This window comes from Haliotis rubra, unplaced genomic scaffold (assembly GCF_003918875.1).
Source record: "Haliotis rubra isolate DU_JTF1 unplaced genomic scaffold, ASM391887v1 Scf161, whole genome shotgun sequence".
Taxonomy (NCBI): Eukaryota; Metazoa; Mollusca; class Gastropoda; order Lepetellida; family Haliotidae; genus Haliotis; species Haliotis rubra.
In genome coordinates, this window is record NW_025765570.1 from 548,877 (window position 1) to 574,825 (window position 25,949).

General features: G+C 39.9%; 1 protein-coding gene and 1 long non-coding RNA gene across 2 annotated transcripts; both read right to left on the reverse strand.

The window, feature by feature from the left end:
- Nucleotides 1-3,310: 3,310 nt before the first annotated feature.
- On the reverse strand, nt 3,311-9,837 carry LOC124271524 (ras-related protein Rap-1b-like). Its single transcript, XM_046706667.1, has 3 exons — nt 9,687-9,837; nt 5,740-5,913; nt 3,311-3,961 (listed from the first exon to the last, which is right to left on the reverse strand). The coding sequence occupies exons 1-3, from the start codon at nt 9,826-9,828 to the stop codon at nt 3,597-3,599; spliced, it is 681 nt and encodes a 226-aa protein (XP_046562623.1). The 5' UTR covers nt 9,829-9,837; the 3' UTR covers nt 3,311-3,596.
- Nucleotides 9,838-22,337: 12,500 nt separating this feature from the next.
- On the reverse strand, nt 22,338-24,547 carry LOC124271529. Its single transcript, XR_006897067.1, has 2 exons — nt 24,466-24,547; nt 22,338-22,428 (listed from the first exon to the last, which is right to left on the reverse strand). It is a non-coding gene; the product is annotated as an uncharacterized LOC124271529 (long non-coding RNA).
- Between the last annotated feature and the right edge of the window lie 1,402 nt (nt 24,548-25,949).

The following is a 25,949-nucleotide window of genomic DNA, read 5'->3' on the forward strand; positions in this document are numbered from 1 at the left end:
CATGGTGACCCTCCACAAAAAGGTTTCTGCCACCTCTTCGCATCATCAAGGCAATAGTGATAATGATAACTAGATAAGATCACAGAAAATTAATTAAACCCTCTAAAACGATGATGTTACCATGCAAATGTGGATGATTTTAATTCTTGCAAGCGGAAAATATTTGAGCGAGTGACGTCATCGTTATCGCTTGGTGGTTGTCGTCATCGGAAGATTGTTTTGGATATCTCTGCACATTGGAGATCTGTGCTTGTGTACCAGTTTACGTTCAATGTTCTCCCATCGACCGGAGCCAAAACTTTTGAGTGTGTGTAATTAGGTGCACCCAGTGTGCTTGAATGTGTTAATGGGGGAATACTCTTCTTCGCCACATCCTTCTCGTTTTCCCGAGCCAGAAACTGCCACTTGGAATGTAATGGAATTTACGGAGTTTTCAGTATGAAATGTGAGTTGATTACATTCTGTAAGTTATCAAGACATAAACTTTTCATTATCATGCGTCGGAGGAATATCTTGAGCAATGACTTATTTGTTTAGATCAACCGTTCCTGTACATGTTCGATTGAATAGAAAGGACGTGTGCCGCCATTTGCACTCATGAAACCTTGCAAAACGTACCATGTTGTACATTGTTTCAACGAGTGTGTTTTGGTTCAGATTGTCATGAGTGAATTTGCTAACATTGGAATCACATAGTATCATCGGAGCTGGAAGTGGGTCTTCATCATGTGTATCAGTGAAAAATGTCATCTTCATCAATGCTTTAAAGAAACAACGAGGCAAATCGATCTCACAATGGACAGGCACTGACGTTATCGTGTCAGGTATTTTTGCAAGACGACACATGACACTTGTCCATCTCTCCAGTAAAAGTACCAGTGTTGTACATTTTGAATATTCGAAGGGATTCAAGGGCTTTATCTGTAACGGTGATTTTCACATTATTGTTTACACAGGTATCACTGATTATTGGAGCCATTTTGAATTCATGACTAGAAATCAAAAGTTTTAATAAAAGGAATTAGAAAATAAATAGATTTGTGTTATATTTATTCTACTTGTGACTCATTTTATAAATATCTGTTTATGTTGCAATCGCGAAAATAACAGGTAGGTGTAAAGGGTATTTATTGCACGAGTAACAGGTTTCTGTTCGATTGAAGCACGAGTAACTTATAAATAGAGATTACTAAACGAGTGTCTGTCAGATACCATTTATCTTACAACGAGTTGTTTCAAAACGTATTTAACGAGCGAAAGCGAGTTAAATACGTTTTGAAATAACGAGTTGTAAGATAAATGGTATCTGACAGACACGAGTACAGTAATCTGTTTCTTACACACCATAAAATCGCACCATTTTATGGTCGAATAGATTCAAATTTCATGTTTTCTCATCGTAGGTGCGCAATAATACACAACACAACGTTTATGAATGAGTGACGTCACTTGGCTTCCTAATCACTACTCATCCCCATGGTGACCCTCCACAAAAAGGTTTCTGCCACCTCTTCGCATCATCAAGGCAATGGTGATAATGATAACTAGATAAGATCACAGAAAAGTAATTAAACCCTCTGAAACGATGATGATACCATGCAAATGTGGATGATTTTAATTCTTGCAAGCGTAAAATATTTGAGCGAGTGACGTCATCGTTATCGCTTGGTGGTTGTCGTCATCGGAAGATTGTTTTGGATATCTCTGCACATTGGGGATCTGTACTTGTGTACCAGTTTACGTTCAATGTTCTCCCATCGACCGGAGCCAAAACTTTTGAGTGTGTGTAATTAGGTGCACCTAGTGTGCTTGAATGTGACATTGCTGAGGTTACGTTCACTGTCAATGGGGGACTACTCTTCTTCGCCACATCCTTCTCGTTTTCCCGAGCCAGAAACTGCCACTTGGAATGTAACGGAATTTACGGAGTTGTCAGTATGAAATGTGAGTTGATTACATCCTGTAAGTTATCAAGACATAAACTTTTCATTATCATGCGTCGGAGGAATATCTTGAGCAATGACTTATGTGTAGATCAACCGTTCCTGTACATGTTCGATTGAATAGAAAGGACGTGTGCCGCCATTTGCACTCATGAAGCCTTGCAAAACGTACCATGTTGTACATTGTTTCAACAAGTGTGTTTTGGTTCAGATTCTCATGAGTGAATTTGATAACATTGGAATCACAATAGTATCATCGGAGCTGGAAGTGGGTCTTCATCATGTGTTTCAGTGAAAAATGTCATCTTCATCAATGCATCAAATAAACTACGAGGCAAATCGATCTCACAATGGACAGGCACTGACGTCATCGAGTCAGGTATTTTTGCAAGACGTGACACTTGTCGCATCTCTCCAGTAAAAGTACCAGTGTTGTACATTTTGAATATTCGAAGGGAATCAAGGGCTTTATCTCTAACGGTGATTTTCACATAATTGTTTACACGGGTATCACTGATTGTTGGAGCCATTTTGAATTCATGACTAGAAATCAAAAGTTTTAATAAAAGGAATTAGAAAATAAATAGATTTGTGTTATATTTATTCTACTTGTGACTCATTTTATAAATACCTGTTTATGTTGCAATCGCGAAAATAACAGGTAGGTGTAAAGGGGTATTTTTTGCACGAGTAACAGGTTTCTGTTCGATTGAAGCACGAGTAACTTATCAATGAATTTTAATCAGGAAAGTAGTCCGTCATACCCTGACCCTGGGTCATCACCATGGAGTAGCCAATCACGGGCTTAGAAATCGATCTCACACATATGTGTGATACCAGTTTTCTCACATGGGTTTCTCACCCACGGGTGTGTAAGAAAATATTGTACAACTATGCGTGCCTAAATCTGCTTGTTATTGTGCACACATTCTGCATACACGTACAGTTGACAACGCTGACCAGCAACGATTGAAATAGTTTTGAAAAGATAATATAACTGTAAACGATTATGTTTGCATAATATTTTATTACACATTGTGAACAGTGACGCAAGGGTTATAAACCCAGATAATAACATAGAAATACAATGAAAATGTATAAAAAATAACATGCTCAATACTGTGCTTAAAAAAGTAATATCACGCGGGATTAAAGTCTTATGGAGCTCGCTTTCTTCGTTATCCATTTGGATACTACGAGCATACACCGAGTAAGTTTTCCACATGAAATCTGTTACAGTGAAATCGAAGCACTTGTCCACTGCGTCCTCCTGTACAGATATTTTCGTGCAAACATTGCAGTCTGGTATGAAGAGTTTTCGCTGTATGTGTCAATAAAAAATACCTAAGTTGTCTTTTCCCAAAGGGTATAATTCAATAGCAGCATTACAGACTGACATTTCCAACAGTGTCTTTATATAGTTGGGTGTCGCGTTACCACCATCAGCCAGCCAGTGCCATCAAGCCTTGTCACACCTACAAATGTCACGGCTTTCCTCTAAGCCATCTCGGAGTTACAGCAAGATCAATCATTATAACATCACAGCGTCTTTATACTGCACCACTTCACAAAGGCTCCGAACCCACCCGGCTCATATTTGATAAAATGCATCTTCTACCCTTGGGATGAGGGTAAATAGTAATGTGCCTAGTGTCACATGATTTTGCACCCATGCACATGCTTTTTCTTTTTGTCGGACGTTGCCATGACACAGCTGCACACACTATAGTTCCTCTGCAGCTGTTTGCGCGTGCTGCCCTGGGAACACAGTGACCTTGAACTATGACTCCTCCTTGTTTTCCTCGGTTGACCATCCTGAACCTCTTCTTGTTGGACCTTCTTGAGAAGCAATACATCAAACAAGCAATCAACGTTCAGGTTACATTTGGCACTGGACTCCACGTAAGAACAACCCATTTCATCCCGGGCTAGTTTCGTGGCGGTCTCGGTTGACACCTTCCTTGTCGTGTCGCAGTCCAACTTGTTGCCAACGAGGACGACAGGGACATTTGCTCGACCTGCAGCGGAAACCAGAACCATATACATGCAGCTACTGAAAGTATCAATATGTACTCAAACAAGTGTGACTGGGATGGACTGCTTCCAAGCAATTAACGATACGTGAAACAGAACTTGTTCTTGAGGCGACTCTTAAGGGGTTTTCTACTGGGCTAACACATAGTGTCTTGTATTTTTGGTAATGTGGAATATGTTCGTGATGTTACCTTAAAGGCTAAAAAAGTCGTATTTTTAAACAAAAATAGGGCCTTGAATATAATAATAAAAATAAAATACTGTCAAGATGTTATGCAAACAACCAGGTGATAATTGATTTTGAGTGCGAAACTACAGGAATACAGGCAAAGAAAGTAACCAAACAGTCATGAAGCAGTGACCTGGGACAGTGCGTGATACCTGTAATCATTGTCAGTCAAACCTGGTTGGTAGCGGATGCATAATGAACTCGTTTTATTGACATTTTAGAAGCTGTTAAGTAACAGTAAAGACAAGATTATTGACAACTGTGTAAGGACGTACGCATAAACATTGCATCGTAATACAAGAAAATCTAACCTTTACAGGCGCATATTGCTTACTTGAAACCAAGGTTAAGGGTAATAAATTCAACACAGATAATCTTCAGAAGGGAAGGAAGCAACAGTATTGATCACACGACGTTTGCAACGTACTGAACCACCACGTTCCACACGAGGCGCATATTGTAGGCGAGAACACGTTCGGATATTGTTTCCCCAACACTCCATCTTCTAAGTCTGTCACCTGCAGGTGTACGACGGATACTAACAAAACACATAACGTTGATGATTGCCGCAGCTCCAGAACCTCATTGGCGGCCACTGCAGCTTAGGTCGTTAGTCCGAACGACGGCCTCGATAAATACGTTGGAAACGTCTCAGAATAGAAATCGTCTATCATCCAGTTTTGCAGTGAGTGAGTAAGGTTTTACGCCGCTTTTATCAATATTCCAGCAATATCACGGCGGGGAACACAAGAAATGGGCTTCATACATTGTACCCATGTAGGGAATAGAACCCGGGTCTTCAGCGTGACGAGCGGACGCTTTACCCATTAGACTACCCCACCACCCCCCAGTTTCCAGTTTTGCAGGGAACGCCAGCACTGGGATAATCGACATTGCGCTAATCACATGTATTCCGACAAATGCAGGTGCCCTGTCGACTTCACAGTGCGTGGCTTCCATATAGTCCATGATAGTCACCGGTTAATACTATCAGGACAACATCATTGTACCACACGAGGTGCCACCTCACAAATGTGTTGGGCAACGTTTCGTGTTTCAAGAAGCAAGTGCTAATCATGCTGTGTGCCAATGACCCCAAACAGCAAAACTTACATAGCATTTCATGGCCAGCACTCAGTCCTGACTTTTCTCCCACTGAACACGTGTGGGGCGTCATTGATAGACGTGTACGCCAACGTCAAAATCAAACCACGACGCTCAATTAACTCTGTGCAATTCTCATGGACGGTCGACTCGGTCGAAAGAAGCATGTCTTGAAAACTCCGTGTCAAAATAGGGTTTTCTGTACCTAATACTGGTGACGTCGGCAACAAACTACAAACGCGTATAACTGTGGGTGCGTGTGTGGGTATGTACATGCATGCGTGCGTGTTGACAGTAAATGAATATCACACCAAACATATCACTACGGATTGTGGTGGATTGTAACAGCTGGAACATACGTTTTGAATCTGTACTGATTGTTAAGTAAGCAACAAAACGGATCTGCATAATGTTGCAAGCTAGACCCACCTTTGATGGAGAAGATGAGCCTGCAGAGGCTGAGGGCTGATTGGAATGAATGTTCGTCATTTACAGCATAGACGACAACGAAGGCATTTCCATGCTCGATTCTCAACCTTCTCATAGCCGGGAAGTCAGATTTCCCTGCCGTGTCAAGAATCTCTATGTTGGCATAGTTACCATCTGAAACAGAAACCATAAATTGTAACACACTGCGGTATATTCTTTCTCGACATTTATAGCATCAATATATGTTCATAAAGCTGCTCATTGTTCACAAGTAGACGAATCGATCACTCACACAGGAGGCAATGACGCAGTGTCAAATCGTAATTGATTTGCTTTTTCTAAAACAAGTGTAGTTTCCCAAGCACAGCGTTTGTTTGCAAACCTACCAGACTTCACTTGATTTCATCATCTCAATTAAGTGCCAAATGTATGAGGAATTTAGCGATGCTTGTATCTAAGCTGAGTTTGAAGCGGGGAATGCCAAATGGCTTCTTTTATTGTTCAGGAACAATAGGGATCATTGCAACAAGTAAGAATAAGATATTCTGTGTTGTTCTAAGACAATTAATGAATCCAGCAACTTTTGCTCATGGATGGATCTATAGACAGTAACAGCCCACAGTGCCGACAAGAGAGTATGCTTTTTGATATCAGAAAAAGACGTATATTCCTGAATTTGAAATTTGCAAACAAGGGAACTAAAACCTTAAAATTTAGTAATATTCCGTTTCCCGCAATATTTAAAAAAATATCAGGATCTACCAATAATTTCCTTTTCTAAAACGAACACAAATTCGTACAACCTTTGTTCATAAAGTGTGGTACATATGCTGTATTTAGTTCGAAATTATAATATTATGAAAACATTGGTCTGCGCATTTTCTGTAATTTCCACAAATGTATCTTTATACTCATTAGTTATAAAAGCTGATGTTTAGGTGAATCATCAATATGGGCTTGTTTGCTGATCTCTTTTCCTTTTGTATATTATTATTCTTTATTGTATATTACATGTGTTTCGGGAAATAAAATACTGTTTAAATCAAGATTGGTGTTATTGTTACCAACCGTAGGACCTGTTATCACAGCTGACTTTTCTGTCAAAAATGTGAATCGATTCTATGCAATATTTGTGCTAGTTACTTGTGACATGTGTATTGGTTTGGCTTTGACACTACTTTTTACACAATTCTTATTTTCAAAACGTGCCCTTTCAGCTCTTGCTTTTTTCAGAACACATGTGGATACCTCAGTTTATGACAAACGTAAACCAACCAGGCATTCTGATTAGGAGAACAACGAACAGCAGGAGTCGTCAATTTCCTATTGGTTTAAACGTATTTATTCGTGAAACGAATGGATTGGCAAACAAGCTACAAGCTTTTATTAATGCCGCTCTAATACAATTTACAAAGGTAAATAAAACACAAAATTATCATACAGGATAATCACATGACAAACCACAAGGCTAATGTACAGTCAGATGATAGTTAATATTTCAACAGCAATTTCATTATTACAACCGATATATTTCTTAAAGCTAACATTTCTTCAACCATATTTGGTACCAAATCTACAAGAAGCAGTGATGAAGAGGTATACAGATTTTAAGAAAGCTAGGTTATCGAGATCAGAAATTTCACCATTTCCATCCAGAATTCTGTTTAAACTGTACCCATTTTTATAATATACCGCATCATTTTGTTAACACAGCGTAGTTTGGACAGATAAGCAGATAGTGTTGTGTATCTTCACGGTTAGCGCCGCACGAACAGGAGGGATCGTTTGAGATATGTCTTTCAAATTTATGATAATTTTGGATCACTACAGCCTAGACGAAACCTACAATGAATAATTTGACAAAATCGACTTCCATAATGTCCTATTAGTTTTAAGCCTCCACACAAAACTATAACCTATCTGTGGACAATGTCCAATAATAATGTCAATATTTGAGTTCGTTTCACCAGCAACTGTCGAGACCGAACGCCTCATGTACAAATGCATTTGCTAAGTTCTTTGGCCTTAATAACGAAAATTGGATATTATATACCTATCCACACACCAGGTACATGCTGAAAGGGTAGAATGGATGGGTATGCACTAGATTTTTATTTCCATTCCTCTGGTGAGAATACAACTCCAAGCAAACTTCGGAAGGTTACATCTCCTCCTTAGTTATTTTTAGGGGAACAGGCTTGTACCACAAGCGTTCCCAGTATTATATACTCCGAGGCCTGTACCACAAGCGTTCCCAGTATTTATATACTCCGAGGCCTGTACCACAAGCGTTCCCAGTATTTATATACTCCGAGGCCTGTACCACAATATATTCCGAGGCCTGTACCACAAGCGTTCCCGTATTTATATACTCCGGGCCTGTACCACAAGCGTTCCCAGTATTTATATACTCCGAGGGTACCACAAGCTGTACTGTACCACAACAAGCGTTCCCAGTATTTATATACTCGAGAGGCCAGTATTTATATACTCGAGGCCTGTACCACAAGCGTTCCCAGTATTTATATACTCCGAGGCCTGTACCACAAGCGTTCCCAGTATTTATATAGGTTCCTAGAAATGTTATATACTCCGAGGCCTGTACCACAAGCGTTCCCAGTATTTATATACTCCGAGGCCTGTGCCACAAGCGTTCCCAGTATTTATATACTCACCCATTCGTTATTTGCGAACTGACCACAGCACATTACATGTTCATGTTCAATTTAAGTGAAAATATTTTGTTTGCATTCTTGTTTTCAAAAGACTTAATTTAGTGGACATAGTTCACATGGTCACGGGTCATTACTTACTAATCCTTAGTTGAGTTCTCTTACTTCTCCGAGCGCTTGTGGCATTATATCACCCATGTGTTTGTATAAACACAGTGACTGTTAATCCCCCGTAGTGCGATGGCAAAGTAAGGATAAACAAATGTGTAAATGACATTGTATTCTTAACGTTAAAAAGATATGCGACATCTAAACAAAAACAAATGTAGGCTAACAAAACATTCCAGCGGATCTGACGTTTCAGGTTTACGTTGGTTTCTCATCAAAGTCATATCTAATGGCTGGCAAACATGAAACCAGACAGACAGATAATTTATTTGAGTCTCACCTCAACATCATACATATGTACATAGAAGGGAATAATAAAACGTTGAGCCAATCTTTACAGACTTATGAGAGACTATATCATATAAAATACAAAACTAAAAGAATATAGGATATATAATACATATTTACAGTACGAAGTTAAGAATATAAAAGGGCATGTCGACGCCGAATGATAAGAAAGCAGGTTTTGGCTGTATTAAAAGACACCTGTGGATTGGACAGTAAAAATGGGATCTTATCAAAGCCACTAAAAGACAAAAAGCTCACAATAAGCTGTTCAAATTTACTAAAAAGGACACCTCTTTCAAAAAAATAAAGTGGACAGTGCAGTAAAACATGACATTCATCTTCAATAAAATCATTACAGTAAAAACATGTTCTTTTCTTTTAGAGGAGTACAATTATAACGTCCAGTTTCAAATCTTAGAGGAGCAATACCACATCTAAAAAGTGCTAAGGCACGTCTATAAGAGCGAGGCATGTGGCTAAATAAATAAAATTCAGGATGATATTCATCCTTAAAGGTAGCATATGTTCTTAACTTATTACCTCCAACTAGCAGAGCTTGTGTGCCCACCATGGCGCTATTACGGCAATTGACAGAATGATGTGTTGTTTCTTACACACCATTTGTTGTGTAATTGTGGAGAGCCACATCAATTCAAAACAGCATGTCTTCAAATTAGTATCAATATGAATATCAATACGAATTTGACCTTTTTGCTAAACCGGTTGACCTATGCATTATATGAAACAACGTTATTTGTGCGATGCTAAAGACTTAAGTCAGGTGAAACAAAGGGAGAGGAGAAAATTATTTCCACTGACCTGGGAGACGAACCATCCTTCTGTAGCTTTCCTCCACTGTAGGACGATAGTCGTCTGTGAAGGAACCTTCCATGAACTGGTGAATGAGTGAGGACTTGCCAACCTTTTCTGATCCAAGGAAGATGATTCTACAGTCCTTCATCACGGACAGCTGACGCTATGTAATCGTTCTGGTGCTGGATCAAAGCGTGAGTGGCCCGATATACGCGGCCTTTCCCCTCCGCTTACCCAGATGCTGTGGCATCCAAGCCGCCCGCCAGGTTTATATATAGGCAGGCTGATCCACCTACAGCAGGCATAAAGTGGAAGCCCTGTGTGATCCAGCGATATATTGTGTTACATGTCTTCTCTACATGAACGTGGAGTGTTAAAAGAACATAAGTTACAATTATACAATTTTAGGTTTGTGTGGTTAGTATAATTGATGCCCACCGACGACAATCGTGACGTTTATGACAAAATACCATTCACTGGTATATAATTGTTTTACCTTTTTGATTTGGTTTCATTTCTTATAAGTTTTCATTCCGTAAGTTATTCTCTTTTCATGCTCATTGGTGTCCGCCATATTTCCTGCAATCATTACGTAAAGAAGTACAATTGATAAACTGCAAAACAAGTACTATTTCATTGTGTTTCAAAGTGATCTGAGGGAATAGCAGCCTGAATTAAAAGTGTAAGCATAAAAGTATCAGCCTAGATTACCCGCCGGCCGAAACGGATTCCATTTGGCACAAAATGAACAACAGCGAGTCAAAACAAATGTAACAAGAGTAAAATTACTGTCAGCAGAGTTTTTGATAAATGAGCCCTAAAGCAGCCACAGTACCACAATTCTGAAATGTATTACCGGAGAAAACCCACATCACCCAATTCTGCAGGAACCGCCCAGATCACCTTTATCTCCACCACAAAGGGCAGATGACCCTATAGCTGGGATCACTGTACCAAGTCGTTAGGACGGCTCAATCAATTGATTTAAACATATTTTTATTCATGAAGATGAATTGGGATTGGTGAACAAGTATTACTGCTTATGTTAACACCGCTCCCATACAACGTATAATACAACATGAAATGGAGGATTTGACGTCATCGATACTGACCATTGCATAAATATAATATTTTAAAATATATATAAATATATACAGATTTCATGAAATACAACTATTCTCTAAGTAGTCATAAGTTAGAGAGTTACAGAGTTCACGCGCACTTGCACCTTAAACCAAGGTGCTCACTACCATAATATTTTTTCTCGAGTTTTTTTCTCCATGTTTTCACTTGGTTCCAAAACTACTTCCTTCGTCTGCTAGACTATACAAAAGGAGATAACTTTTTTCTCTATCTCTGGCACGAAAAAAGTCTCGATCTAAGCTTAGATCGGATCGTAAGATCGGGACCGGCTACGATCGGCCTAAGATCGGTTAGTGGAACGGGTGTAACTTTTAGCTAAGACGATTGTAAAATTGGCGTAACATGACCTCCCATCCTACCAACATGCATGATGATCGAAGTGTCATTGTAGTCTAAACAATTGAAATCGGTCATGTCCCATTAGTCCTACTCCCACTAGTCATACAGCAAATGAGGGAGTAATTAAAACAACAACAGGCATATACCCTTTGCGCAAAATGGACTAGCCCGCTAATTAGAGAGCTTGAGGTTAGTTTAATCTTTAACACTGAGAATGCCACAGTCTTTGGTAATGAAAACATATAAACGAATGTTATTAAAGTAAATTATATTGAAGTTAAATGAACATAATATACCACGACCGTTGATAATCAAAACATGTAAATCAATGTTAAACTCTACTGAGGTAACTTCTTTGAGTGGCATTTTAGAAGATGGGAAGTACAAAATTTACAAACTTTATGGATAACAACTTCTTTATTACGAGAGTGCGACGTTTCGATACAGATTCTTGTACCGTTGTCAAGCGCTAGTTGGTGAAGGTCATTCTCGATATTGGCGATAACTATATCAGAGTTAATTCATGCAGAAGTGGGAGCAAATTTTAGACCCTTGGCTAAGGCATTTGCTTACTAACCATCAGGTAAATGCCTTAGCCAAGGGTCTACAATTTACTACATTACTCTAACGAAGATGAAACTCAACACTGTACTGAAGTCAAGTAGTCAAAACCTGTAATCTTAAGAGATATTACTTTGTAAGAAATGAGTGCTATATAGTCGTTCTCTGAGGTTTACTACTTATTCGAGTGTTATCATTTGGAAAATGATCGAAAGCGATAATTCCTGAACGTATATGCCTTATCACCTCTAATACATCAATTATGTTGTACTTCTAAAGCATCATAAAACATCATAGCCCGTGAAGACGCGGGTTAGAATTGATCTTCAGTAACCCATGCTTGTCGTAACGGGATAGGGTGGTCAGGCTCTGACTTGGTTGACACATGTCATCGTATCCCTATTGCGCAGATCAATGCTCATGCTATTTATCACTTGATTGTCTGGTCCAGACTCGATTATTTACAGACCGCTGGAGTGCGGCGTAAAACTACACTCATTCACTAAAGCATCATAATAAGAAAGCCTAGCAGATCTGTCTCTGGTGCACTATATATTGCATTTATAGTGCATAAGTCCGTACTCGTACGACTATATCGTTAATTTGTTCTAAAACCGATCCTGTTGGATTCATTTTGGATTATTCAATGTCAATTGTCAACGTCAATCGTGTTTACAGCAAGATACAAAGTATCTGATTTCTGTTTATGTCTCTTCTAGACTGGCTGGCGCAGCTGTTGCTCTCTTTCATATCGCGCTCGTGGCAGACTCTCAGAGGATACACGTGAGAAGTCAGTTCGAAGAATGAAGAATTGACACTGTGGCCGTGTACAGAATCTCACTGCTCTGGATCGACCAAGCTCTTGAGGAATGGTTGGTGAAGATGGGAACAGATCACAGCTGCATCAGCTGCTGACTCCAGAATGTTCTTTAATCCGTCTGTCGCTTCCAACTGTAACACCTCAGTTATGGGTGAGTGAGTAAGTTAAAATTTATCGTCACATCGGCAATAATTCAGCCATATCATGACGAGAACAATTAATTTTATACATAGTAATTAATGGTAAACTGTAAAAACATGTCAACGAAGGACAGTAAAATAACTAGATTATCACAGATTTGAATTTAAAACTAGTAATTAAATATAGATGACAATACAAGGTAAAAACAGGCTATATATTGCCAACAACTGAAGGTAGATCACCATACTAGGGACCATGGGGACTTAAGTACATTTGCTTCCTGCATGGATTTACACCATCCCTTCAGCCGTTAGCGGTTTAGACACATTTATCCACATATTAAAAACACACATATTCTACGATTAAAAATGTTGGATTGATTTAAATTGACTTTGAATGTTTTGGGACTTACGTACACCTCAGTTATAGTGTATTGTTGATCATATACATTGTTGTCTTGTATAGCTTCCCTGTCTAATGAAAACATTGCATGTAGAGAACGCAACATATGTACACAGCACGTTGAACCTGTTGGCAGAATTCACATTTTACGATTGAAAAACCTCTCCTGTAAAATATACCAATGGTAAGGAATTGATGTTAAAACAATTTTATGGAATATGGAACCAGTATCAACCACATATGAAGCTTTATTTATAGAAGTCACGTTGCCTGTCTCACAGTCCCTGAACCATACAGTTTCCCCATCGACCCCGCAATGCCTGTAATGCAAATGCTGTAAATGTAATACGTGTCCAGTCTCTCTTCTCAGTGGGGATCCTTTTCAATTTAACCCGTGAAAGTCCGGATTAGAATGAACCTTCAGTAACCCATGCTTGTCGTAAGAGGCAACTAACGGGATCGAGTGGTCAGGCTCGCCGGCGTGGTTGACACATGTCATCGCTTCCCAATTGCGCAGATCGATGCTCATGCTGTTGATCACTGGATTGTTTGGTCCAGACTCGATTGTGTACAGACCGCCGCCACATAGCTGGAATATTGCTGAGTGCGGCGTAAAACTAAACTGACTCACTCCTTTTCAATTTACATGGAGCTGTAACAGAGTCTAAGCGTTAGTCTTCTTTCTTTAATAGAGAAAAATATGTATAAAATACAACTGAGTTGATGATAATAACAACGCAAATAATGTTCTTTATGGTCATTATTAAATCGCCGTAATCAATCACAAATCAATCCAGGTGAGGTCTAGGTCGTCGACAGTCGATTACAACGTCCATTTGGTTATAGCAGTCACGAGGCATTTACGTTCGGCAGGAGTAATGTTTAGCGCTTGAGGTCGATTCAATCCGCTTCGTGCAGTGTCAAGGTATAGCGGCGGAGAGGTGAACAGCAGGCCCTACCCATATGTCCAAGACGTGCATCCGTTTGAAGGAAAGGGGGGTATTGGTATGGGGATGCGTGTTGGGGCAAGGTTTATGCACACTGGGATCAGGTTTGGTACAAGAAGATGCCCCTTATACGAGGAACATTCTTCAACAAGATAACATTAGATCTCAAGCAGCAGGTCCACCCACGTCTTGCTGACGTCAATGTTTTGTCATGGCCGGCCGTTCTACTGACATATCTAAATGAACACGCATGAGCTGATCTTCGCAGACGACTGATACTCCAACGACAATCACATAGCATAAAACAACCCGTAGAAACTCTGCGCCAAGAGTGAAGGGCGATCCCTGTGACATCATGTGCCGACTCAGGGTGCCCGTGAGGCAATGGGTACTGGCTTGCATAACCACAAATGACAGTCATACAAGATATACAGTATAGTACCAACTTTTCGAGCGTCAATGTCATTAGGAATTTCTGTGTATTTTTTTTTCAACCGTTTATGTGTTTGACTGCTGGTACAATGATGAAAAATTAGTTTTACTTGCACCATAGACTAATACATGATACATTTACGTGAATCAATTTCAGAGGATTTCAAAGGATCTGCTGTTATTCTTATCCTGCTACTTGAACAGTCTGAAACTTGCCAGGAAAGTAGTACTTCATTTTCTGACTCTAGGTCATCTCCCTGGAGTATCCAGGTACGTAAATCATCCCTAAAATATGTTTCGATACCAGTGATCAAATAAGTTACCCACCCACTTATGACTAGATCAATACATTGAATAAAATGTTATTATATTTGCAACTGATAATTGTTTTCTGATTGTTTGCTGTACACACAAAACGCTGAAATATGTAACGATATCTTCATATTAAATGTATACTAGGGTTTATTATCGACTGCTTTGAATAAAGATGATTGATGCATGATTCATAGGTGTTATATTTGTTCAGACAGACAGATCTTACTTCAGTACATAAGTTAAAAGAGCACACGCTATATGGATATATATAAACACACACACACACACACACACACACAGAGAGAGATGCACACGAGACAGGTAGTTGTCAGCTACATGTTAATAGTGTTAAATTCATGCTCGATGTACATTTATCTGTGATACACGTTACTTTGAATCCTGAGACCTTTGTTCTTCACATTAAAACTGTGGATAGAAATCCGTTAATCTTACCGTCAAATGGCACGATTGCGATCTGCTGTTCCTCTTATCAATGGTTTGGATATTACTAGATGTGTTTCCCTTCACAGTATAAGGGCTTAGGTCGCATTCTGTTCCTCTTATCAATGGTTGGATATCACTAGATGTGTTTCCCTTCACAGTATAAGGGCTTAGATCGCATTCTGTTCCTCTTATCAATGGTTGGATATCACTAGATGTGTTTCCCTTCACAGTATACGGTCTTAGGTCGCATTCTGTTCCTCTTATCAATGGTTGGATATCACTAGATGTGTTTCCCTTCACAGTATAAGGGCTTAGGTCGCATTCTGTTCCTCTTATCAATGGTTGGATATCACTAGATGTGTTTCCCTTCACAGTATAGGGGCTTAGGTCGCATTCTGTTCCTCTTCATATCAAAATGTCTTGGAGACTAATCTCCTGCTCTTTCGTTGGGGCTTAAAGTGTAGTTAAAGTTCAAACATTATTCAAATTGTATTGTTGATAATTTTAATTGACATTTACGTGAAAGATGTCATTTGGTAGGGCAGTCATGGTATCTCTTATCACATGAACCAAACCTCCGCACGTATCATATAAGTAGGTTTTCGTCTCTGATATACTTGGTTATTAAACGATGTGACCTGACCATGTAATCGTGAATTCCGTTTTAGTTCTTGTGGGAAATCCCAGTGTCGTCACTTGGAAATATCCAAATATGTCATAGCTTTGTACGATGTTTACGAAATATTTACTACAGTTTCTCGGACACAAAACATATATATCTTATCTTTAAACGTTTAAAGATTAAACTTGGATAAGATGATATCGAAAATCTGGGACTTGAACCCAACGTTTATTTGATTTGACGGTACGTGCTCAATCGTCTGTGTTTTAGAGATTGAAACCTGTCTGCCACTGCATTCTGACAACAGCACCTCATCTTACAGGCGCCGCATGGTTCACCCACAAATATTGACTGGAATTATGTAAATCACAGCTGTGTGCTAAGCAAAATCAATAGTGATGACAGAAATAATCGTCCACAGACAATCAGGAATAACAACATAAGCACGAGTGGGGGGCACGTGTAAACAAAGGCTTCAGTGTGAAGTTTTACAGGTACCCAGGTACTTGCACAGGATGTTTGTTGATTCAATCACATATCTTTGTACTAGTTCTGAGTATAAAGACATGCATTCATAATCACTACTTTCCGAAGAGCATAGTTCACCCTGATATGTTGGCATTTATGAAACTCATATATTATCAGGGGCGGTGGGGTAGCCAAGTGGTTAAAGCGTTGGCTCGTCACGCCGAAGACCCGGGTTCGAATCCCCACAAGGGTACAATGTGTGAAGCCAATTTCTGGTGTTCCCCGCCGTGATGTTGCTGGAATATTTCTAAAAGCGGCGTAAAACCAAACTCAGTCAGTCAGTCAGTCATATATTATCAGCTATAAATCTCAACATTTACATAGATAATATTTAAATGCCAACCCATATAAACATTTGAAAACGCTTCACAATCGCACGATACGAATATTAAAAATACAGATATAAACACCAAGGTAACCATAAAACAAATAGTTTCTTCACATTTCAATTTTGTGGATAGTTTATATTCTTTATTGATGATAACAGTAACATCTACGCTTGCAGTTTGCTCGAGCTTCGATAGCTTTAAAATGACACTGTTGAGTTAATGGTTTGTGCTATTCTTAGTCCCCCACCTCCGCAGTGTATGGTGTCATGCCTAATGATGCTCTGTGGTGAAATGCTGCTCATCCAGACAATCCCAGACAATAACAGATGGTAAGCAACCTGTCAGCATAGCTTTGACAAGCAAACTAAAACACACTTAAAATAGTTTGTGTTTTTTACGTGCGTGTTGAAATTTATGTTTACTTACATGTTCTATTATAGCTCCAAAGCAATCTTGTACACAACGTCAAAGCAAGCAAGAAATATACTGTTTCATGTCACCAATTATTCCATGAACGGTTTTTATGACCATAAGAATGCAGAGTCTATTATGCAAATCAGACTATATGAGTGTTTTGGAATCACTATCAAAATGATCCCCATGGTCCCTAGTATGGTGATCTACCTTCAGTTGTTGGCGATCAATAGCCCATTTTACATTGTATGTCCAAAAATAGTTTTCTACTTTTAAAGATATATGATAGCTAGTTTAAACTCATTTTGTGATAATCTATTATTTTCACTGTCCTTCGTTGACAGGGTTTTATATATCATATGTATGTATTATGAATTTAGAACTAGGTTTAGTCACGATATGGCTGAAATATTGCCGATGTGACTTTAAATCTTAACTCACTCACTCATAATTAATCTGATCTCACGATGTAACATATGTTATATTTGGGATTACACTTTCTCAATCAGGCACCTAATCGCTAGCACACAAAGTCAACCGCCTAACCCGCTCAGCCACCGCGACTTCCACAATGACACTCATGATATACTTTGTCCTTAGTGAGTGAGTGAGTTTGTTTTACGCCGCTTTTAGCAATAGTCCAGTAATATCGCGGCGGGGACACCAGAAATGGGTTTCATATATTGTACCCATGTGGGGAATCGAGCCCGGGCCTTTGGCGTGACGAGCGAACGCTTTAACCACTAGGCTACCCCACCGCCCCTCTGTACTTAGTCCCCACGGTGATTTAAATATGTCCAAACGGGTTGCCATTTCTTCCGCACTGTGTCATCGGTTCCCAATTGCGCATATCGATGCTCATGCTGTTCATCACTGGATTGTCTGGTCAAGACTCGATTATTTACAGTCCGCCGCCATATAGCTGGAATATTGCTGAGTGCGGCGTAAAACTAAACTCACTCACTCTTCCGCACTGTTCCTGCTCTTGGAAACCTTTAAGCGTTACCCGTCCAATCATTTGTTGCCAGATCTATCCTAGGAATCTATTGATACACCTCATGGATCCGATAATTTATAGGTACATCATGTATGATAACATGTCTCTGGGAGATAACATTCTCCCAGTTACACCAAACATATATCTAAATGTACATTTTAGGTGTCACATTTGTTCCTTACTTTGACTGGTACCATATGTGTCCCCCTTATAAAACGTGAACAAGAAATACGTACTTGCCCTTGCATGCGTTTGTGACCCCTCCCACAGGTAGGACAAGATACACTCACTTTTTTGATAGTGAGTGAGTGAGTTAAGATTTAAAGTCACATCGGCAATATTTCAGCCATATCGTGACTAAAACTAGTTCTAAATTTATAATACATACATATGATATATAAAACCCTGTCAACGAAGGACAGTAAAAACCACTAGATTATCACAGATTGAGTTAAAACTAGCTAGCATATATCTTTAAAAGTAGAAAATTATTTCTGGACAATACAATGTAAAATTGGGCTGTAGATCGCCAACAACTGAAGGTAGATCACCATACTAGGGACCATGGGGATCATTTTGATAGTGATTCCAAAACACTCATATAGTCTGATTTGCATAAATAGACTCTGCATTCTTATGGTCATGAAAACCGTTACTTCAGATGAGTAATATAGCGTAGAAACGCTCTATAAATACCACGAGATGTACAGACTACGAATGCATCCCCTTCAAACGATACATGTTCGCTTGAACTGTTTCCTGATGTTCTGTGAGCTACGTTCTGAAGGTGGACTGATGATATTTCCTGTCATGGAATCGTGCTGATCTCCGTGAGTACTGAGTCGTATGGAGACTGACAGAAGGATGTCGTCCGATTGATCACGCTGAAAGCCATCCACTCCCCACAGTTCAGCTGTTCCATTTCGGTCTTCTCAACACAAGGACCGTCTTCCTTCTTTATCTGATTAATAGCTTCTTGGAGTGGTATATATCTTCCGTCTCTACATTGGTCTTAGCATGAACAACGAGTTGTCGCTTGAACAGAGCGTAGCTGATGAAATGGAGAGTAGACGGAATCAGCAAGTGGATGACAGTTCGGTAATAAGTTAACAGGCTGTAAATATGATGACTTAAGTACAGATATACCGAAATGAAGGGTAAATGCTTTCGTTATCTAGCTGCATTGTTCGGAGTTGTGGAATGGAATCAATACTTTTAATAAATAATGAAGCGTATGACTTTATGGGAACAACTTCTTGTTTATCACGGGGAGCGAAGTTTCGATGTGGTTTTCGTTATTAGGCAAAACGTCGTCTTGATAACAATGTATGGATCTACATCGAAACGTCACTCTATGCAATAAACAAGAAGTTGTTATCCTTAAAGCCATATGTAATACTCGTTATTTACTCAACAAAGTCTGGAATGCCGATCAAACAGTTATCCTCAGATACAGGACTGAACGTGTTATTTCGAGTTTCTTGATGGGCTCTTTGTTGATATACATGAAAACCTCTGGCACAGCAATAAGTATATCAAAGGAAATGTCAGTTCAGTTTCAATATGGTTACAGGTCAGTGAGGTAGTCCTGTGGTTAAATCGTTCGCTCGGCATGCCGAGGACCAGTGTTCGATACCCAGCATGGGGACCCTTCGTGAAACTTATTCTGTTTACTTCCCTTAACCATCACTCTGGAGGTGACGTCTATCTCGAGATGGCATGTAGTGTTGAAGTATTTCATACAGTATTTCCGTCATGAAACAGCATGTCAGATCTATACTGAACCCAAGCAGGTTTGATTGCACATTTGACGAAACTCAAGACAGTCCATGTACGTTTAAAACTTAAGTGCATCCGGTGAGAAATATACTACCCATCAAAGGTTTAGAACTTAAGTGCATCCGATGAGAAATATACTACACATCAAAGGTTTAGAACTTAAGTGCATCCGGTGGGAAATATACTACACATCAAAGGTTTAGACTCAGTGGTGTAAATGTAGCCACTTACTTCAGTCAACTGTTCTAAACTAGATTTTGCTAAATATTCCATAATGTTTAAAGGTACTGTTTACACATGAACTGATGTATTTTCAAACAAATTCGTAACGTTGAAAAATTATTTTCAATAAATCATGAAACTCAGTGAAAATTGGTGAAATCTTAACAAAACTTTTCGCCAAAACGCAGCTGTTCACATGCACGATATTTGTACATGATTTTCAGAAAACTGATGCATGATCCTCGTGCAATTTATCTGCATAAGGTATGCAGATGGTTCCCCCAAGTTAGTGGAGAAATTTCTTCTTAATTGTAACCGTATATATATATATATACATAACATATAGTGAGTGCTTTAAGTGATTCTAAACCTTTGAGGGGCGGTGGGGTAGCCTAGTTGTTAAAGCGTTAGCTCGTCACGCCGAAGACCCAGGTTCGAATCCCCACATGGGTACAATGTGTGAAGCCCATTTCTGGTGTCCCCCGCCGTGATGTTGCTGGAATATTGCTAAAAGCGGCGTAAAACCAAACTCAGTCAGTCAGTCAGTCTAAACCTTTGATGGGTAGTATATTTATAAATAGTGCAGTTGGGCGTTTCCGCATAAAACTACACTCACCACTGTTAGAGATATATTGCAAAGAAACCCATGTTGATGGTACACAGCTCATGAGCGTGTTAATTAGGTCAGTTATGTTACAGCTTCTCACGCCAGGCATTAATGTGTCAGTATTTATACAAATTATCTACATTAGAAAGTGATTGATGGTACTTGAGTCTTCTATAAATATTTATTGGAGATATATTTAAAATGGAAATGGGTGTTGGAAAACGTGACAGAAGACAGCAGGGTTGGTTTGGAAAAAGACAAGAGTTAATGCTATTGGTTTGGTTATAAGTTGCAAAACATAGTGGTAGCGGCGTCCAAGTGGAGGGAACTAAAGAAGATGAAACAGACACTTGAGGAACAATTATTCTGCTAGAAAATATTCGTATCGCAACATATGGTGGGGATTAACCCATGAAACGGTAGGAAGCTAAATCAGGAAGAGGGGTGTGGTAAGGCGTGCAAGGAAACTCTCGATCTCGATCTCTCGATCTCGATGAAGTAATTACACTTGATTTACATAAAGGTATATACTGTCCGGTCTTCGAACAGCGTCCGCCGGGGAGCGGAAAGTCGCGGGTTCGATCCCCGACCGCGTCATACCAAAAGACGTTAAAATATGGTACTTGTTGGTCCCTGCCTGGCGCTCGGCATTAATGGGTACAACAAGGACTGGTCGGCTCGGAGTCAGTATAATGTGTCTGAGTGGGGTATTCATGCTTCACTGCGGCATGGTATCTCAGTGGGCTAGCACTATAAAATCAGCTTAAGTCTGGGCTAGTACAAGCAGCCACACATACACACACACACGCACGCATGCACGCCGTCATATGAGCGAAATATTCTCAAGCACGACATTAAACCCAATTTCACCTCACCTCGAACAGTGTACACTCTGAACAAATCCGTCCGTCGATATAAGCTACAGATAATGTCAGTGCTAGGAATAGCCGACGGAAGTGTTATGTGCACAATGTTCATAATGCCTGTATTGATTACATACCAAATTCATCACTTAAGGTTTCGACATCACCAGAGTTCTGGTGTTTATTATCGGAACATTGTCAGTGGTCACTGTATGTACAGATCGGCGACTGTATCATGAGGCGGCCCCTCGCCACACGCCTACACTCCATCTCCACAACGAGCTCCATCACCTCACCGGCACTGGTTTCAAACGAATCCACGTCAGGGGCTTGTTGTGGAATCACAGTCTCCCAGACTATGGATGTCAACATAGTACCAGTGTCAATATCTTGTATAAGTGGTATTTTGTCCGGGGCAAGGACGATAACACAGCTGTCAACCCATTACTTCCTACCCACAGGTACTGCTAAATATGTGCATTTCATTCATCCTGTGCACATGCTAACGCAATGCAGGTTGTGCAGGTGCAAGTGCAGACGCAGGCACACAGGGCCAGGTGCACAACGTGTCGAAATATATCATAATAGTTCTACAGTAATGAGATCGCCTTTGAATTCATACGGGGCTGTTGGTTACCCGAGACCTATGTTCAATACACCAGGCAGGTACGTGTAAAGACTGGCCTTGTGTAAACAATGTACCGTATGATATATAATACGCACCTAATTTGACTTTCCGACGGGGCTTCTTATGTAAAGGAACTGTTTCTTGTTTTACAGCGTTCCAGTAAAGAGGGTCAGCTGTTGATGTAGGCCAGGTCGAATACGGAATCTACGGGGACACTAGAACAGTGAATTGTTTTAAAACAACATCACTAAGATCACACCTGACAATCACTGTCATAAGTACTAAAACATCTCGAAGCAGGTGTATTTTCATCACTGTACATAGGTATACTTTATGTTATCAGGCGCATTGGTCGTACCTGTGATGAGTGAACACATATACTGAAAGCCATTAAAAATGCAATTTGACATTCATACTTTCTTTACTCACACTAATTTCAACATATAAAAACCTAACTGGCAGATATGTTTTAAGTGAACATCTGTGAATAATTTCATCTGAAAATGTCCAGTCAACAACAACATCAGTGACGCAACAACGACATCACACAAAGGAGGGGTCACTTGCAGTCAATATCGTGTGTGTCCACCGTGCGCTGCAAGACATGCTCGCAGTCTTTGGGGCATTGAAAGACACACATTTCTCAGGAACAGCTGTTGGATGGTCTGCAGCCTCTGATGGTCTGTGGTCTGATCATGACACCACCCCCCTCCAAAACGATCATGTTCAAGGACACAGTTTGGCGCAAGTCTTTCTCCTTTACGTCGATAAATCTGTTGACGTCCATCTGCAAAGGATAAGTTAAACCTGGATTCATCTGAAAAAATGACATCTGGCCATGTCCTGTTGCCAAGATTGGCCCCATTTGCTGCCCATCGCTGTCTGGCAAGTCTGTGGCGCTGAAATGACGTTGACTTGTCCCAATTGTCCTCCTTGCCTAATCACCAGCTGTTTGGAACCGATTTCGCAAGTTTGAAACTCGGATATTGCGGTTTTGTCGAGCTGTTATCACAGGTGGTGCACCAGGTCGCGGACGATCAGCAACACTTCCGGTAGCCCGAAAACGTTGTCTGAGTCGACTTACAGTGGATGAATGCACATTAAAGTGCATGACAATCATCACATCTGAAGCGCCTTGGCTGACCATACCGATAACCTGATTCCTATCGTCTTGTGTCAAGTGTGGCATTTTCTCAAAGTGATTGAGTTCCACAATTCCTTGTGCTTTTACAGGGCCTGGGTGCAGGTAATGCATGTGCACAACGTGTTTCATGAATGTGGTTGTGTTTACGAGAAATGTCAAAGGTTCAGTTTTAAGTATCAAAGTTCATGTGAGAGGAATGCTCCGGGACTCGAACTTGAAATGGGCCAGAATAACAGCCTTTTATCCCTACATTCTCTGTATCGCAGGAAAAAATCTTCAATAGAACTTTTGTAAGTTTCAGGACAACAAATACCAATTGCGTTTTTAATGGCTTTCAGTATAGTAAACCAAGTTTTGATGAGGTAAAATGTTGAGTTATTAATTTTGACATCTACATTTGGCGTTATAGAACCAAAGTATATACGACTTTACATCTGAGGATGGCTAAGGGACAGTTCATAATTTATGGCTAGGGGGCTGATGATGATTTTTATGTTGAAGCATGTACAATGTGAATGACCCCCCCTAAAATTTATGTACAAAATAAGTGACCCCCATGCATGTCATGAACAAATTCAGTGACCCCTTCCCCTTCCCATAATTTCTAAGTATAATTTTAAACAATTTTATGTACAAAATTGCTGAACACCCCCTCCCCGTACGTGTGTACAAAATTGCTGACCCCCCTAGCTCCCCAGAACAAAATGGGTGACCCCCCTTAAAATCATCATCACAACCCCAAGCCATAAATTATGAACGGTCCCTAAACGTCTTAGTAAATGAAAACAATGTATTCCTACGCTTGGTGCGCCAAACTACCAGCTAAAGTTAGTGATAAGGCTCCAAATCCTGTTTCATATGGTGTTTTTGTACGGTATCCTCTAAAGCATACGCCGAAACAACTTGCAAAAGGTTAGATCCTGTCTGTTACCTCAAATACATAAAGCTAATTGTGACTCGGAACATCCACACAAGATTTGACATATATCATAAAGGGTTAGTCTGAGTCTGTGTGCAAGAGGTGACAAGATCGTCTCTGCATTATTGCCATAAACGACACCTGACTGAAACTAATGACACAACCAACCGAAAGAAGCAGGCCAATTACTTGTTGTTGTTGTTGACTGAAACTGAAGAGTCTGGAAATCTTCCAAAGGAGATTCCTATCTGCATCCTGGCTGAAGAGTAGTGTTTTCCCCCTTTACAACAGCTGCTCTTGTGGCCCACACACAGATTCCCGCTGTCCACACGGTGTTTTCCTCAATGATTACACTGAGGATGTTGGGGGTGGCGGTCAGGCCATTCCTGTTCAGGCGGTTGTCAATGTTGATTTCCCTAGTTCTATAGTGTCGTGCTTACTCCAGTGCTGCTTGAGTTAGCCATGCACCCACGGCTACTGTGTAATCTCAGGCGCGTAGCAATCCAATGTTTTCGTGTAAGCCCGATAGGTTGCAAAGCTTTATATTTAGATAGTATTGAGGGCTTGCCCAACCGTTTTCGCAAAAATCATGTGTAAGCCCTGGCTTTGTTTTATAATGGTAGCTACGCCTCTGAATCTACACCTGAAGCAGCTGTCACTTGAGGTAATAATGTGGAAAAGTTCATTGCAATTAAAAATAATAGCCTCCAAAGTCATGACACAAAATGGAGATCTATATTCCCAACCTAACAATGAAAATAATCTCAGTTCGCTATTTTAATTTGAAAATGTGCATTTTTGTGTATTTTTGAACTCTATCTAACAAACTCAAGAATGTTAATTGGTGCTCTAATGATGTACCCTTGGGAACAATAAAAACATTCTACAAAAAAAAAGAAAATGCCACCTACCATTACTGCTTAATCCACAACCGATACGTGAGATGGTATTGCGGCCTAAGACTGATGCTAAAGTTATAGTCGAAAGAGCTGATGTATGAAACAGTAATGTCGGAAGTGGATCTTGTGTTTTGCAAACGGGTTACTGATTAAGTGCTTCTGGAGAGGACAATAGGAGAGTTGCATTTCATGTATTTGTTAAGAATAATCTGATATATTTTATGTGTACCACATTACAATTATCCAAAATATATTTATCCTCTTTGTTTGTGTGTTTATAGCTAAAAGTAAACTATTCTGCGCGAAGAAGACCTACGTCATCGCTGTTTATCGGCCCAGAATTCTTTGTAACCTCGCATTTTCACATCAATACTATAATATAGACTAAGTGTAAAACATACTGAGTCTAAAATGTACGTTGCAATTAGAAATTAGTCTTCCTTAATCTTTCCGTGTAGACATTTGATCGATTACTATCTACCTCGCTTTCCTTGCTGCTGGCGAGGGTACGTAAGTCCCCAAAACTTTCAAAGTAAAATTTTCATGTACCAGGTTTTTAAACGTTACGGTAGTATTTTTGTTCTTTCAAATTTCGGCTAAATTATCCTACAATGGCCAGCGGCTGAAGGAATGGTGTAAATCCAGCTAGGCTATATGCAGGTAGCAAAAGTAATGTAAGTCCCCATGGTTCATAGTATGGTGATCTACCTTCAGTTGTTGGCGATCTATAGCCCATGTTTCACATTGTATTGTCTTCTTATATTGGAATGTTTT

What these genes read in the sequence shown, in the direction of transcription:
- LOC124271524 (XM_046706667.1), bottom strand. Translation starts at nt 9,828, where the DNA reads ATGAAGGACTGTAGAATCATCTTCCTTGGATCAGAAAAGGTTGGCAAG. An exon ending in AAGGATGGTTCGTCTCCCAG is followed by an intron (nt 5,914 to 9,686) that starts GTCAGTGGAAAT and finishes TTTCTGTTTCAG; the next exon opens with ATGGTAACTATGCCAACATA. An exon ending in GCTCATCTTCTCCATCAAAG is followed by an intron (nt 3,962 to 5,739) that starts GTGGGTCTAGCT and finishes TTTCCGCTGCAG; the next exon opens with GTCGAGCAAATGTCCCTGTC.